This window comes from Nicotiana attenuata, chromosome 12 (genome assembly GCF_001879085.1).
Source record: "Nicotiana attenuata strain UT chromosome 12, NIATTr2, whole genome shotgun sequence".
Lineage (NCBI taxonomy): Eukaryota > Viridiplantae > Streptophyta > Magnoliopsida > Solanales > Solanaceae > Nicotiana > Nicotiana attenuata.
The window spans coordinates 47,271,020-47,286,198 of record NC_032000.1 but is presented as its reverse complement, the minus strand read 5'-3'; the positions used below and the strand labels follow the sequence as shown (position 1 = coordinate 47,286,198).

The window sequence follows — 15,179 nt, the reverse complement described above, 5'->3', positions numbered from 1 at the left end:
AAAATGATTTTCCTAATTATTTGCTGTTTTCCTTCAAAATTAGAGAATTCTTTGGTAGATAATATAGACTCGCTCCAAATAATCTGTTTGTACCAACAGATTTTGCAACTTATCTATATGCAGTTAATGGTAAAGTAAAATATGCACTAACACCTTCGGTATGAAAGGTAAACAGCAATATATAAAGCTGTTTATGAATCAAATGCAAGAGAAAATCAAACAGAACAACATTTCATCACCAAAAGCTGTTCTTATATGAGTATTATAAAATCTTTTGTGTAAATACAAGGCCATATACAACAACAGCTACGCCTCAGTTCCAAATAAAGCCATATAATGACCCCATAACAACAAAACAGCAAAAGAGACTTTAAGCATATAGCGATATACAAGCTTATTATCTATGTTGCTCGGACTCTTCAAAAATATCGCCGGATGTGTGTAGGAACCTCCAAAAGTAGTGCATTCTTGGAGGATCCAACACGGGTGCGAAAGCATTTTGTGAGTCCGCACAATATTGCTTATTATCACTACTTATCAGGGAGTGACAGATACAAACCATTGCAGTATATTAACTGAAAGTTTCCAAAAGCCTAATGAAATTATGCAAGGTTCCAATGGTAACTTCATGTACTCAAAGGGTAAGATGCTCCACCTTTCTAGTGTTACTAGCTACTCCTTGACTCGATTTCCTATCATCTTGCTCATCATAGGAATTCCCTTTGAAACTAGAGCTAGCCTCTTCATTATCCGAGCAGCCCGGTCTTTCCGTTAGGAACTGTTCCCAAAAAACATCGTTCACTCGAACCTGAGTAGTTGCAGCCCCTTGCTTGTTATTAGTCGCATCATGTGAAAGCGGCAAAGTTTTGTCATCATTAGGAGGATTTTTGCCATTGGCATCCGACTGTGATTCAGAATGTTTACCTATCTCTTGACCTATTTGTGGCATCCTCACTGAATGTTGATTTTTATCGACTTGTGAAAGACATGAAGCCAAAGAAAGATTCAGCTGGCAGGCGTCAACTTCCTCGTTAGATATCAGGCTTTGTGGCAAGGAATGCAGTCTTGAGCTTTCTACATTGCTTGCTGCACGAGGCAAAGATGAATCCATCTTCAACGTAAAAGATGTTCCTGTATCTGATAGTTCTATTGCTTCAGGGGTATAAATTACTCCCCCCGTTCGAAGTTGCACTTCTCTGGACCAACCTTCAGATATTCTCCTATGTGGGCTTCCACCATCTTCATTCGAACTTTGGGTGCTGCACGAAACAACGTTGATATCTGAGACAGCAGGTGACAATTCAAGCCTGAGCTTATTTGAGAAGTCTTGGTGGCAAAGGTTCCCAAACTCAACTCTAGAACTGCTATGGTTGTCCACCGACATATTTTCCTGAACTGGTTGAGAGCTGTCGACTTGAGGCAATCGTCTCTTCTTGCTAAATGCAGAAATATCCATGGACTCGAGTTTCTGAGCAAGACGCTGAACGAAGTCAGGATTCAGAACTGCCTTCTCAACAAATGTCAGTAAACTCTCTTGCCTTTGTTCTATACCGCCAACCCGCTCAGTCATTTCTTCTAGCTGGAGTTTTGCAGCAGATTGTTGCTGTCTGAACCTTAAGACATTAGCTTCGAGCCCAGACTTCTCACGTGAAAGCTTATCAATCTCTTCCTCAAATGCAGCTCTTTCTGGATCAACTGTGGAACCTGGAGGGTGACTATGGCTGTGAATCGGTTTTCTACGATGAATATTCTTAAGTAGATGCTTCTGGTCTTTCACAAATTCCTCATTGGCAAATTCCCATCTTTCGGGATCAATCTTCCGGAAGCCCTGTCAATAAAGATATATTTATGATGATGCTACAACTATAGATTCGGTCCAAATAGAGCAAATTGAACAGTGAGGAATCTTATAGGCGATCCTACCTATGAATTGGAATACTCTAAACGATTAAGGAAGAGAAAGTTATGGTTCAAATTCTCAAATTTCAAGGAATAACAAGCACTCACAGACACAGGAGTTACTTATCATTGTATAAATAGTTACTAGCATATAAATCTGACAGGATTTGACATATACCTCAATATTGAACATTGACTAAAACGAATTACTGGGATTACATCAGAAATCATGCAAATTTTAACAGTACTCAAAAATTAGACATGCACGTCTGTCTAACTGCATAGAGTAAAATTGTTTTATACAACTAAATGTTCGTTTTTATCAGTTTTATGTATTTCAACATTTATCAGGCCACCCAGGAAGAAGTGTTAGTGGTGTGTGTTTGGGAGGAGGGGGAAGGGAACACAAATCATCAGTCAAGGCCTGGTATGAAGCGGCGTGTTAAATCATCAGTCAATGACTGGTAAGGTGCGACGTGTTGAGATTTAATCCCTGTCATGTGCAAAGAATTATGAGAACATATTCTGATGCAGACTATATGGTTCAACCAGGAACATCGACAAATTCAGTTGCCCAAAGGCCTTCCGGTTAATACAGCTTCAATTATCCAATCAGAGCAAGAAAAGTAGTTTCACCCTTTTTAAGAAACATCGTCCCAGGTAAAGAGATGGCTTAGTTCAAGTTCTTCTAAACCCATTTCGACAGAGATAAAATCAATCCAAACATTCAATCTTTTCAGCTGAACCCTTCAATTGAAAGATTCAATTTTTCCTCTAAACCCATTTCAACAGAAAGATAACCAACTGAAAGTTTCAATTTTTAAGCTGACCCATTCCGACAGATTGAAAATCAATTCAATGATTCAATTTTTCAGCTGAACCCTTCAATTCAAAGATTGAATTTTTAATCGAAACCTATTTCGACAAAAAGAAAATCAATCCAAAGATTCAATTTCTAAGCAGAACCCATTTCAATAGAAGTCTAAATCAATTAAAAAACATAGATAGATACAGATATAATAAATGTATGAGTGTGTAAGAGATAGAGAATGGGGTGGGGAGATTAAATAAGGCATACATAAGACTCAAAGATTCAATTTTTCAAGCTAAACCCATTTCAACAGAGATAAAATCAATCAAAAGATTCAACTTTTCATCTAAACCCATGTCAACAGAAGTCAAAATCAATCAAAGATCCAATTTATAAGCTGAAACCATTTCAACTGAGAAAAAAATAATCCAAAAAATCAAATTTTCATCTCAACCCATTTCAACAGAAAGAAAATCAATTCAAAGATGAATTTTTAAGCTGAACCCATTTCAACAGAGATAAAAATCAATCCAAGGATTTAATTTTTAATTTAAACCCATTTCAACACAAGTCAAAATCTATCCAAATATTCAATTTTTCATCTAATTCCATCATAAAATCAATTCAAAGATTCAATTTCTAAGCAGAACCCATTTCAACAAAAGTCAAAAGCAATTAAAAAACACACATAGATACAGATATAATGTGTATGAGATAGAAGAGACATAAATTTGACATACGTAAGTGTTGAGCTGACGAATGAAACTGGAGAAATTGTTGTGCTTGAAATAAGTAGGAAGAAGAATTCGAGCAAATTCAGGAGGATTCCAAACGACAAAGCTGTGACCTGTCGGAGTCCAAGAAACTATATCATCAGTTTGGGAATCATCTATCATTTCATATGTCTTTAGCAAGAACGGCGCCGGACCTCCTCCTCCTCCTCCTCCACCGGCGGCGGCGGCAGCCGTAGCTGAAATTACATCCATGTAGAGATAGAAAGTGAAGGGAACGCGCCGCCGAGGGATGACAGATGATTTTTAAGGCTACGGTTTTTAGCTGTTGGAGCTTTGACTTCAAAGTTTGCGTTCCGTCATTGAGTCTTTGACTAATGCTTTACACCTCAGATCCGAGTTCGTTTCCGGTTTAGAGTCCGGGTCAGGACAGTTTGGTATCCGGGTTCAATATACCCGAATTTAATAAATAATTAAATTTCTTTGAAATTTTTAGTCCTAAATATTTCATAATATTTATATAATTATAATATAATTAAAACTTGCAATTTTAAACATATTATAACGTTGACGTGACTATAAAAACTTGCATTGGAAGTAAAATGTGATGTTCAAAATCAAAAAAAATTCAAAATATAAAAATATATCATCCATCAAATTTTGTACGGATTAAAAAGAAAATAATATCAAATAAATTAAAATAATCACAAGTTAATAGTTTCATATATATATATATATATATATATATATATATATATATATATATATATATATATATTATTTTAGGATAGGATAGGGATTGAGGTCTAGCCATGTTACCCATGCCTCAAACTTCCATTTATCTTCTCATGTTTACCAGGGTGTTATTAATGTGAATGGAGAAACAGAAACGAAAATATCGAATAGTGAAAGCGAAAAGTTACTTTTCTTTTTTTAAATATTGCCGCAGAAAAGAGTGACACTTTTCATATTTTAAAATAATTTAATTTTATATAATTTGTTTTACTTTAATAAGATGATTTATCGTGACACATATTTCTTTGGCTTGTTATAGATCAAAATTTTCAAAATTTAATAATTTAGATTTCGTATCCAATCAAATATCATCACATAGTGAGACGACGGGACTAACTGGTATATCTATACGTTAAGACTGATGAAATAAAAAGGTGTAATTGATAAAGTAGAAGTTAATTGAAGGTCAAAGTGAGTGTTGGTTTGATCCTTAGCTTGTTTTCTTAAAGGTATTTAGTTCGAATTAAGTTTTCATTTGTCTTGATAAATATAAGGAGATTCTGTTATATGAAAAATTATATTATTAGATATAGATATATGTATATATGAAACTATTTTCATAATATGATCTCCATGCTTGTGAGTTGTGACATAGGTAGAAGTACTTTTAGCAAATTGATTTATCGAATATATAAGTGGGAATGACCTTTCAATTCTCAATGTGTTTTATAGACTTTAACTTACGAAATGCTATAGACTATTCTTTTAAAAAGATATAAAACAGTATCCAAAGAAGTCATTTATGAAAGTATCAACAAACACATGGAGTAAATTTTATGGATGGTCATTCAACTTTGTGTTTATTACGTAAAAATTATTTTTTCTTCTTTTTGTTACGTAAAAATCATTCCACTTTATGTTCATTACCTAAAAGTTAATTTTCTTCTTTTGTTACACAAAAATCATTTTACTTTGATCGGTTTATCACAAAAGTCACCTTGACCATATTTCATAATACTTTTACTTGAAAAGTCTATTACGCCCTTGATATTATATATCATCTCATTTATGTAACTTCTATATTATATACTATTAATATATTTTTAACTAGGTATTTTACTTATAATTAAAATAATTTTAAATTATTTTAATTATTATTTTTATAAGATATCCATTCATTTAATTTTTTCATAGCAATTAATTTGTTTAATTATATTTAAACATGAACATATTTTAAATATCAAAATCATAAAAAATATTTATTTGAAATAAAAACAAAAAAAAATTGTTTAACAAATGATAGTTTTTTTTTATAGTCAGTACAAATTTTTGAAAGAGTTCCAAAAATGTTTGTGTTTAATATTAAGATTTTTAAAGCTTTATCTGTTAATATTATTTATTTGAAAGTATTAATCTGATGTGTCATTGTGCTAAATATGGGTATTTTATTTATTGAATTAATGAGTATGGCTTGGCTGATCATTAAAAATATTTCCTTAAGCATGGTTAAGAACGTGGACTTGAAATTTGTTCACGAAAATATTACTGACAAATTAATAACATTACTTATATATCTTGAAATTAACGTTAAGAAAAAAATTAAATGTAAGAATATATTATAAAAATAATAAATAAAATAATATCAAGTTATTTTAATTATAAGTAAAATACCTGGGTAAAAATATATATTATATAGCATATAAGATAGAAGATATTACATAAATGGACTGATTTAAAAAAACAAGGGCATAATAGACTTGCAGGTGAAAGATTTGTAAAATCTAGTCAAAGTGATTATTGTGATAACTAGAGCATAGTCAAATAACTTTGGTATAACAAAAGAAAGAAAAATACAATTCCAAATTTCAAATACAATTTTTTATCTTAACTCCAAATATTACTTTTTTTCAAAATTTACAATTTTCATATCCAAACGCGTACTTAATTTGCACTGGCCTTTTAATTTTGTTGTTCTATGCACTCTCCTCTAGTTCTTTTTTTTTTTTTGACAAGCAAAGATATGTACTTATATAGAGTTAAGTAACATTGTTCATTACATCATCCTCAGTAATAGTAGAACTGAGAATATTCATATTGCCCAGACTGGCAAGATTACACAAAACAACAGCAGATAATTTATTAACTAGATAATCATGGCCAGACCTATCTGCATCTAGCTTATTTATGATATTACTAGGGGGCCTAATTAGTACTTGATGATCGGAGAACTTTTTCAGTGCTTCCTTAGCCAGTCCATGCGCCACTTGATTACCATCTCTGTAGTTATGGTTTATTTTCGTCTCCCTCGGCTGGTGCATTAGCCACCTGCAGTAGTTGACAATCATATAGTTAGATTCGTTGTCGTTGTTAAGTGATTTGATTACCTCCGTAGAGTCCGTTTCTATCACCAGAGAATTGAAACCATGAGATAAAGCTATTTGTAACCCTTCTTTTAGAGCTTCTAGTTCACCCTGAAGTGGAGTTGAAGCTGGGCAATGATGTTGATATCCCAGAATCCAATGGCCATGACTGTCCCTGAAACAGCCTCCCAGACCTGCTAGGTTATGGTCTATACTGAAAGCACCATCTACATTGAGCTTCAGCTGACCCGCTACTGGCTTGTGCCATGTGATCTTTATGGCATGCTTCTTATTAAGCGATTGATTTTTTTGAGTTAGCAACTTATATTCGGCGGCCAGCTTGACTGAGCTTTTAATAGAGAATTTCAGAGAGGTGTTATCCGCGTTATTATTATTACGATTTAGCCAAATGTTCCAAATGACAAAGGGGAAAAGGTCAGACCAACTAAGAAGCCTGGGGAGGTTTGGCGGATGAAGGTCTTGTAAGGAAGTTAACCAGTGGTTCGAGGTAGCATTAGAGTTGCTATTAAACCCTATTCTATTCCAGACTTCATAGACAACTAGGCATTTAATAAAAATATGTTCAATATTTTCTGTACCAGATTTGCACATAAGACATGTAGGGACAATGTTGATCCCTATATAATTGAGGTAGGCGCGAGTTGGTAGTTTATTGTGAAGACATTTTCAAAAAAAAAATTTAATCTTGTTTGGGCAATCGAGTGCCCAGATCCAGTCAAAGTTTTCCATAGAAAGGTTGGTAGAATTTAGAAGGTTATAACAACTCCTTGAAGTGAATTTACCGTCACTAGACAAGGTCCAGAAAGTTGTGTCCCTAGGGTACATCTTTGGATAGATTGAAAGAATGCTATTTTGTAAAGAGTCGTGGAGGGTGAAGGGTAATTTTTCAAAGTCCCAATTGTTTTTAACCCAAATATCCCGTATTGAGAGATTAATAGATTCTTTAGTGAGGGGACCTATTAGAGATGATCTAAGGTTAGAAAAGTGAGGAATCCAGTTTGAGTCCCAAACATCTAGGTTAGAGTTGGTATTAGGAATCCAATTTATACCCTTGTGACATACTTCCCAACCTTTGGTAATACTTTTCCAAACAAAGGAGCAAGTCTTTGTATTTGAGTTATGACCATATAAGGAAGATAGGGTAGATATCCAAGGTGATTGATGTTGTTGGATTAATCTCCAAGCTAGGTTGGCTAAACTAACCAGATTTTTATCCTTTGCTGCCTGAATACCTAAACGTCCTTGGTCTTTTGGTGAGCAAATAGTTTTCTAGTTAATTATATGAAGTTTCTTTTCACAATTTGTGGTGCCCCATAAAAAATTTCTTTGAATCTTATCAATGTGTTTGAGAATGTTAAAGGGTAGCATATTATATTGCATAACATAGTTTGGCAAGCTATTTAGCACAGATCTTGCTAGGGTTGCTCTACCTGCTATATTAAGCAAATTCGATTTCCAAAGGGCTAGTCTCTTATTCATGTTATCCATGATAAATTGATAGTCCGATGATTTAGGCTTGGAATTGGTTATTGGGAAACCCAAATACTTTCTAAAAGACCTACTAGTTTTGATGCCAAATAGGTTAGATAGGTAAGTTGATGTAGATGTTGGACAATATCTACACACAACTATTTTTGATTTCGGATAATTTATTTTTTGGCCCGATAAGGAGCAAAAGTGAGTAAGGCATGAGAGAATGGTTGTAGGAGTACTCCTATCTATGTTACCCATTAGAGTTAGGTCGTCTGCATAGAACATGTGAGAAATTAGGTATTTATCTTTGCCAAGTTTTATTGGGGACCACAGATTGATGTCTACCATATAGGAAATTTGAGTAAAGAGTATGTTCATACATAGTATAAAGATATATGGGGACACTGGATCACCCTGTCTTATACCCCTACTAGGAGTGAAGTATGAGCTAGTGTTACCATTTACTAGAACAGAGATCTTATTGGTCGTTACATAAGTCATTATGAGCTTTAGGATCTTGGGGGGTAATTTAAAATGACAAAGAGTTCTATAAATAAATGACCATTCTAGGCAGTCAAAAGCCTTTTTAAGGTCTATTTTTAGGATTATATTTGAGTTGGAGCTTTTATATTTGTTCATTCTTAAAATAAGCTCTTGAATAGCAATTGCATTATCACTAGCTCTTCTGCCCTTAAGGAAACTAGATTGGTAGGGACTGATGATTTTGGCTAGGAAAGGCTTTAATCTATTTGCTATGATTTTTGTGATTCCTTTGTATATTGTATTACAAAGACCTATGGGGACAATTTTTTTTAGATTGTTGGCATTTGGAATCTTTGGAATGAGGCACAAGTATGTGTCATTTATCCCATCTGGCAGAGATCCTGATTCAAAAGCTTTATGGAAGAGATTGACCACTGATTTGTTGATCACATGCCAGTATTTTTGGAAAAGAAGAGATGTAAACCATCCGGACCAGGAGATTTATTTGGTTTAAATGAGAAAATGGTTGTTCTTATTTCGTTGATATTCAATGGGCTATCTAAGGAAGATAGATCAATTAAACTGTGACTAGCAGTATCATTTTTTATTTCTTTCCAGTTGGAGGACATATGATTTGTCTTAAAGATGTCTTGGAAATAGGAGATAGTATGGTCCATAATTTTTGACGGGCCATCTATCCAATTCCCCTAAGAGTCTTTAAAAGAAACAATTTTATTAATCTGTCTTTTGTTTGTGGCATTTATGTGGAAAAATTTAGAGTTACAATCACCGTCGTTAAGCCAATTGATTCTAGCTCTGAGTTTTCAATAGTCTTCTTCCATCCGGAGACAATTGTTAAAGTCAAATTTGAGGTTAGCCTCTAGATTGGTCAAGAATTCACTATCACCATATGCTTTAGAATTTTGGATACCATTAATCCTGGCTAATAGCTTATTCTTCATTTTAGAAAGGTTACCAAATGTGATTTTATTCCATTTAATAATGGAAACTTTAATGGAATTTGCAGCCTCAGTAAAAACTTTGTTGTCCCAGCTATTTTTCACTATAGATGCAAACTCTGGATGGCCCGTCCAAAAAGTTTCTAACCTAAAAGGACGAGGGAGATTATAATCACGCGTAGGGAGTAATTCTAGTTTGATGGGGTCATGAACAGAGTGAGTTTTTGGGAGGTGAACAACACTAGCTTTGGGAAAGAGGTTGATCCAAGAGTCATTTGTAAAGATTTTGTCCAATCTTTCCATAATACGACTCGAATTAAATTTTCTATTGTTTGACCAAGTATATTTTGGCCCTTTGAAGTCTAGGTCTATAAGATTACAGTAATTAATCCTATTCCAAATTTTTGAGGCACGATTCCTATTGACTGGATTACCACCCCATTTTTTATTTGCATGTAAGACATCATTGAAGTCCCCCCCCCCCCCCCAAAACCCAAGGGCCTTTGTAGTTATCAAAAATGTCACATATATTATCCCACATTAAGTTTCTTTTATTAACTTTAGTACTAGTATATATGGACGAAAAAAGCCGAGAGTGACGAATTGGAGGTACCTCAATTAGGGCATGTATCTCATTGTTCCTTCTAACAAAGTTGTGCATGTTGACCATAGTTGTGTCCCATAACACAGCTAGCCCTCCTGATTGACCCTCAGAGGGGACCTCGATCATGTCAGAGAAGCTAAATTCATGCATGAGGCTGCTATGAGAGGTCATCCTGGTTTCAAGAAGAGTGACCATGCATGGATGATGAGTATTGATCAACTCACGGAAGTTCATTTTGAAGTCGTTGTTGTTACCTCCCCTAATGTTCCATATGATGATAGTCTTAGCACGATTCATGGGGAGGAGTTGGGGTTGTTGGTGACCATTCACTAGGTTTCCTGTCCGGAATACTAGATTCCTTCTCAGGCTTGGCACTAGGATCATTGCATTCTTTCCTACCGTGGGATCCTGGGGTGGACGAATGTCCATTGTACATTTGAAGAGTGAATTTGGGCAGGCGAGAATAAGCCTCTTCTCTCGCATCTCCTCGAAGAGAAAGACCTTGACTTCGTCTAGGTTTGATGATTCCACCATCGATTCTCCTATTAGATCTACCTGATCTACCATCTCTCCCCACATCTGATTTTCTACCTCTTGGGGAATGGGTGGTTGTGGAGGTTGCTGCTCCATGTTCCCCACATTCATGGGCATTTGTGGTTGTTGGTTGAGAACCATTGGATCCCAAACCATCAGGACTGGGTTCAGGGCAGTTAGTTCTTGGGGTGGGAAGAAAGGAAGGTCTAGGCCCATATTCTGAGGTAGGTAGGGTTCTAATTGAATGAGAGTGAAAGATTCCACTGGGCATGCATGTTTTGGAGGAGATTGTTGTTCATGCCCGGGGTAAGGGGTTGCATTATGTTGTTTGCCCAAATTTAGTTCATATAGTTGTTCATTGCTAGGTGTAGACCCTCGGCTACTAGTTGAGCAAGAAACTGCGGGTTTTGGATTAGGATTATGCTTTCTTGGCCATTTAGGTTGAGTTGGAGTGATACTGCCCTCCCCATTAGCCCCAACTCCAACCAAGATGTTGGGTGGTGATCCCTGGGGAGTGGGGGTTGAGCATAGAAGAGAGGAAGGTTTTAGTGATGAGGAGGGAAGGGGGGAGATTGTTCATAGTGGCTGGACGTTGATTTCTTAGGATTTGTATGAGCCTGTACCTCCTCCTTGGGTTGAGAGTGATTCTGGGCATTGTGGAGGGGATTATAGAAGGGGTTTAAAGGGTCCGAGGGGTGAGGGCATGGAATGATTGTTTCTATTTGCATGCAATCTGAAGCAAATAGCGTGCTAGGTTTAATAGGGGATTTTGCATGGATTTGTTTGGGCATGTTCCCAAGGTGTTAGACAAATGGGCGTTGTCTATAGAGTTCTTGGCCGTTAGTGGTTGAGCATGCTGGTTATCTAGACTAATGTGGACATTGGTTGGCTGAGTAGTGTTTGTAGGCTCATTATTACTTGTATTAGGGTGCCTTGTGTCAGTTAATAAGGTATTATTGTAGGTAATAGTTGTGTTAGGTATAGGGGTACCATTTTTGTCCTTTAGTGAAATTTCAGGTGCATGCATTTGTTTTGCAGCGTGGGTTGGGTTCATGCAAACCGGGTTTATTGAGGAAAAGTTGGTTTGTTGGGTGGTGTTGTCTAAAATCATTTGATGGTTTTCTGAACTAAGGCTAGAGAAGCGGTTTTTGCTAGTGAAAGATTTTTTATGCTCCTTGGTTTCAGAGGTTAGAGGATCACTAGTAGTAGTCGAAATGTAATTTGATGAGCCAACTAGAGAATTTTTAGCAATGTATTTGAATTTTTTGGTGATTAAATACTTACCTGTGACATCATCGAATAATTTTACCTCAATATTAGGATCTTGATTGGTGGTGGTGTCTGCCTTGCCTTTCCTTTGATTCTGTTTCTTTTTGCTCCTTGAAAAGGATACTGTATTCCAATCATTGGATGAAGTTAGGGTACAGTCACTGGTTTGAGGATTCTGGGGTTGGATTTCCTTAGCAACTTCATTAATATCCAAAATTACGGAGCAATTTTTTGTTAGGTGTCCTAATCTACCACAATTTTTGCATCGGAAATGATCAGCCTCGTAGAGAATGGTCTGTTTATGAGTGCCAATGTAGATAAATTTTAAAACTGGAGCTCCTAAAGGTAACTCTATACACAGCCTAGTATCATCCTCTCAAGGAAGATGAAGTGCATGCATCCACTTTAAGGAGTCTTCCTATGGCACTACCTATTTTTTGTAGTAGTTGACCTTCGTAGAATTCCGTCGGAAGTTCAGGTAATCTCACCCATACCGCTGAGTATGCTTGAGTGGCCTCCGTTGCTACAAAATTTGATTGCCACCTTTGGATTGATAGGAAGTAGCCAAATACAAAGTATGGTCCATTTTGAAGAATAGAGATCATACTGTCCTCATTTTGTAACTTAACGACAAAATAATCATTCCCTAAGTCTATGAGTGGAAAGTTTTTATGAAGTTTCCAAAGATCTTGTACTTTACGTTTGAGGATATGGTGAAAGGTTCTTTTGCCTTGGAGTTTAATGATTAGAGAAAATTTCCATGGTTCATAAATCCTTAGTCTATCCTCCGGTGAAATATGGACCATGATCGGGCTAATTCCTCTTCCATCTTCTGAAGAGGGAATGGACATCTCTTGGTCTTGATCAACAATAAAGGATGGGAAGTGGTCTGAGAAGTCAGTGTTTATGTCGATATGATCCCTTTGTTCTAGGAGTTTAGCCTTGAATGAAGGAGGGGATGTGGGAAGAGGAGTTGAATTACTGGTTGGTTTATCCAGTTCATGTATTGTTTTCATATTTTGGGAATTCAAACCGTCCGGTGGTTTGGGAGGTATACGAATAGATTCTAGGTCGGGGGTTGGAAATTGCATTTGGAAAGAAAAACGAAAAGAGATAATTAATGTGGGGATGTGAAGAAATTAATTTTTAGAGAGAAGGCAGAGCTTCTCTTTCTTCAACCTTTTAGGGCCGAAGGTATAGGACTAGACGTCACTCCTTTGGTTCAATAAGTCAATGTCTTCTCTTAAATTCCACCATTTACTTTAAAGTTTTCAAACTTAAACGCAGAAGGTCATATCAAGTTTTAAAGTCTCCTATTTATTCTCGAATAAGTAAGATTTTTCAAACTTTTCGAAAGTGACTTTACTTATTTCATTATAGATTTTCTTTATATCTATTATTCTCTTTCTCGCACTTTATGTGAGACAATTTCGAGAGTCAAATTAGGGTAATTTTTTGGTGTGAATTCAAACATACATTTCGCTTATTTTTTAAAAAATATTATATATTAGAAACTACAAAATACTATAAATTACAATTTTTAATCATCACCATGCAAAAAATCGTGGTCAATATTAAATCTGTTATAAAACAATAAAAGAAGAAGAAGAGTATTGCAGAGAAAAGTAGAGGAGAGAATTCTTATTGATTTTGGGATGAATTACAATGGAATAGAACCCTCTATTTATAGGGAGAGAGTGACTTAGCCACCAAGTAATAAACCCTAGAATCTCTCTAAATATAGACATTCACCATAAATAAAATTCTCTTTATAACACTCCCCCTTGAATGCCTATTCAACAGATAATGTGCCTCTGTCGACGCCCCCTTTTTCTAAAGCGAAATCGGGTTTACGACATTTGGGAAGACAACTCTATTCCCGTTTGGGAATTGGGTTTTGGAATTGAAGATTCGCCACCTAATGATTAAGTGCATTAGGACACTAAGAGTTTTGAATTGGAAAATCAGAGTTCGGGTAAGGGCTAGAAATTATCTCGAGGGGAAGGTGTTAGACACCCCTCAAGATTCACTAGTGTGGTTCCCGGCCATGCTATGTTGTGACTTTAATGTAAATAAGTATACAAATAAATTTACACATAAAGGTTGCAAACAAGCATGTTGGAATCTATAATTTGTTTGAGGGAGAGTCTAAGTGCAAGAAATAGGCGAGACATTGAATAAACAAAGAAGAAAAAGTTAAAAGGAAAAGGAATAATGCAGTGAAAAAATTAAAGGGGAGTTTTGGGTAATTGAAAAGACAGAATTTATTGATACTAAACAAAGTAACATAAGGAAAGGGGTCCTAGGTTTATAACATGGATCATCCACACAACACCGGTAACCAATCGTACGCATAGTGTTATCGTGTGATCATCATCTCCATGTCTACCCTTCCCACCCCGTTAAGGTATTAATCACGGAATGGTATCTCTACCTACAACGTGCTATTACCCGTCCCACCTATCAATCCTGGAGGCTTTTAGGACTACTAATCCTAAAGGGAGGAAGCTTGGCTTTTCAGAGGTTTAAAAGGATAAAATTCTAAGGCGACAATGAAAAATACATAATACACTTAATGGGGAGATAAAGCAATTAAAGGCTCAAGTAGGCCTCCTCATTTAGAGAAACGAATTGTTTAGCCCGTCTTACACATACTGTTTAGGTCCTTGATTAAAATTAGCGTAGGAAGAATTGATCTACCACATATTTTCCAGATAGGGAGTCTGAATTAGTCCTGCTTAGATGTAGTTGCAGAAAAAGTGACGATTGATTAATTATCTAACTATCTATCTGCGTTGAACAGGGTCTATATGCATGATATCTATTAGTTCAAAGACGGGGGAAGAACGAACTGATTGCAAAAAATAAAAAAATTTAAGCTACAGTATTGTAAGTTCTGCGAGCACTTTAAACGAATTACTACTGATTTTAAAGATGAGCGGGCAATTTCAGATTTTAATCGATTACTCCTATAGACATGCTTTCTAGGTGTTACGAATCTTGTTATGCAGAGATCTTCTAAGCAGGTCATTGATATGATTGGTTTATTTTAGGCCCTATAAGTGGAATCGCCTAATGACAGATGCACGTGCAAAAAATGCAGGAAAAATCCTATATGCATATTATCTACGTGATGTGCAGAATTTAGAAAATATACACCCTATAGGCATGGTGTCTACGTGGAAATGCAGAATTGAGAAAATATACACCCTATAGGCATGGTATCTACGTGAAAAATGCAAAATTGAGAAAGTATACACCCTATAGGCATGGTATCTACGTGAAAATGCAGAATTGAGA

At 35.7% G+C, this 15,179-nt stretch overlaps 1 protein-coding gene across 1 annotated transcript; it reads right to left on the bottom strand.

Annotated features, from left to right (window-relative positions):
- On the bottom strand, positions 216-3,872 carry LOC109235678 (heat stress transcription factor A-5). The gene is made up of 2 exons (XM_019401879.1): positions 3,451-3,872; positions 216-1,828 (listed from the first exon to the last, which is right to left on the bottom strand). The coding sequence occupies exons 1-2, from the start codon at positions 3,694-3,696 to the stop codon at positions 635-637; spliced, it is 1,440 nt and encodes a 479-aa protein (XP_019257424.1). The 5' UTR covers positions 3,697-3,872; the 3' UTR covers positions 216-634.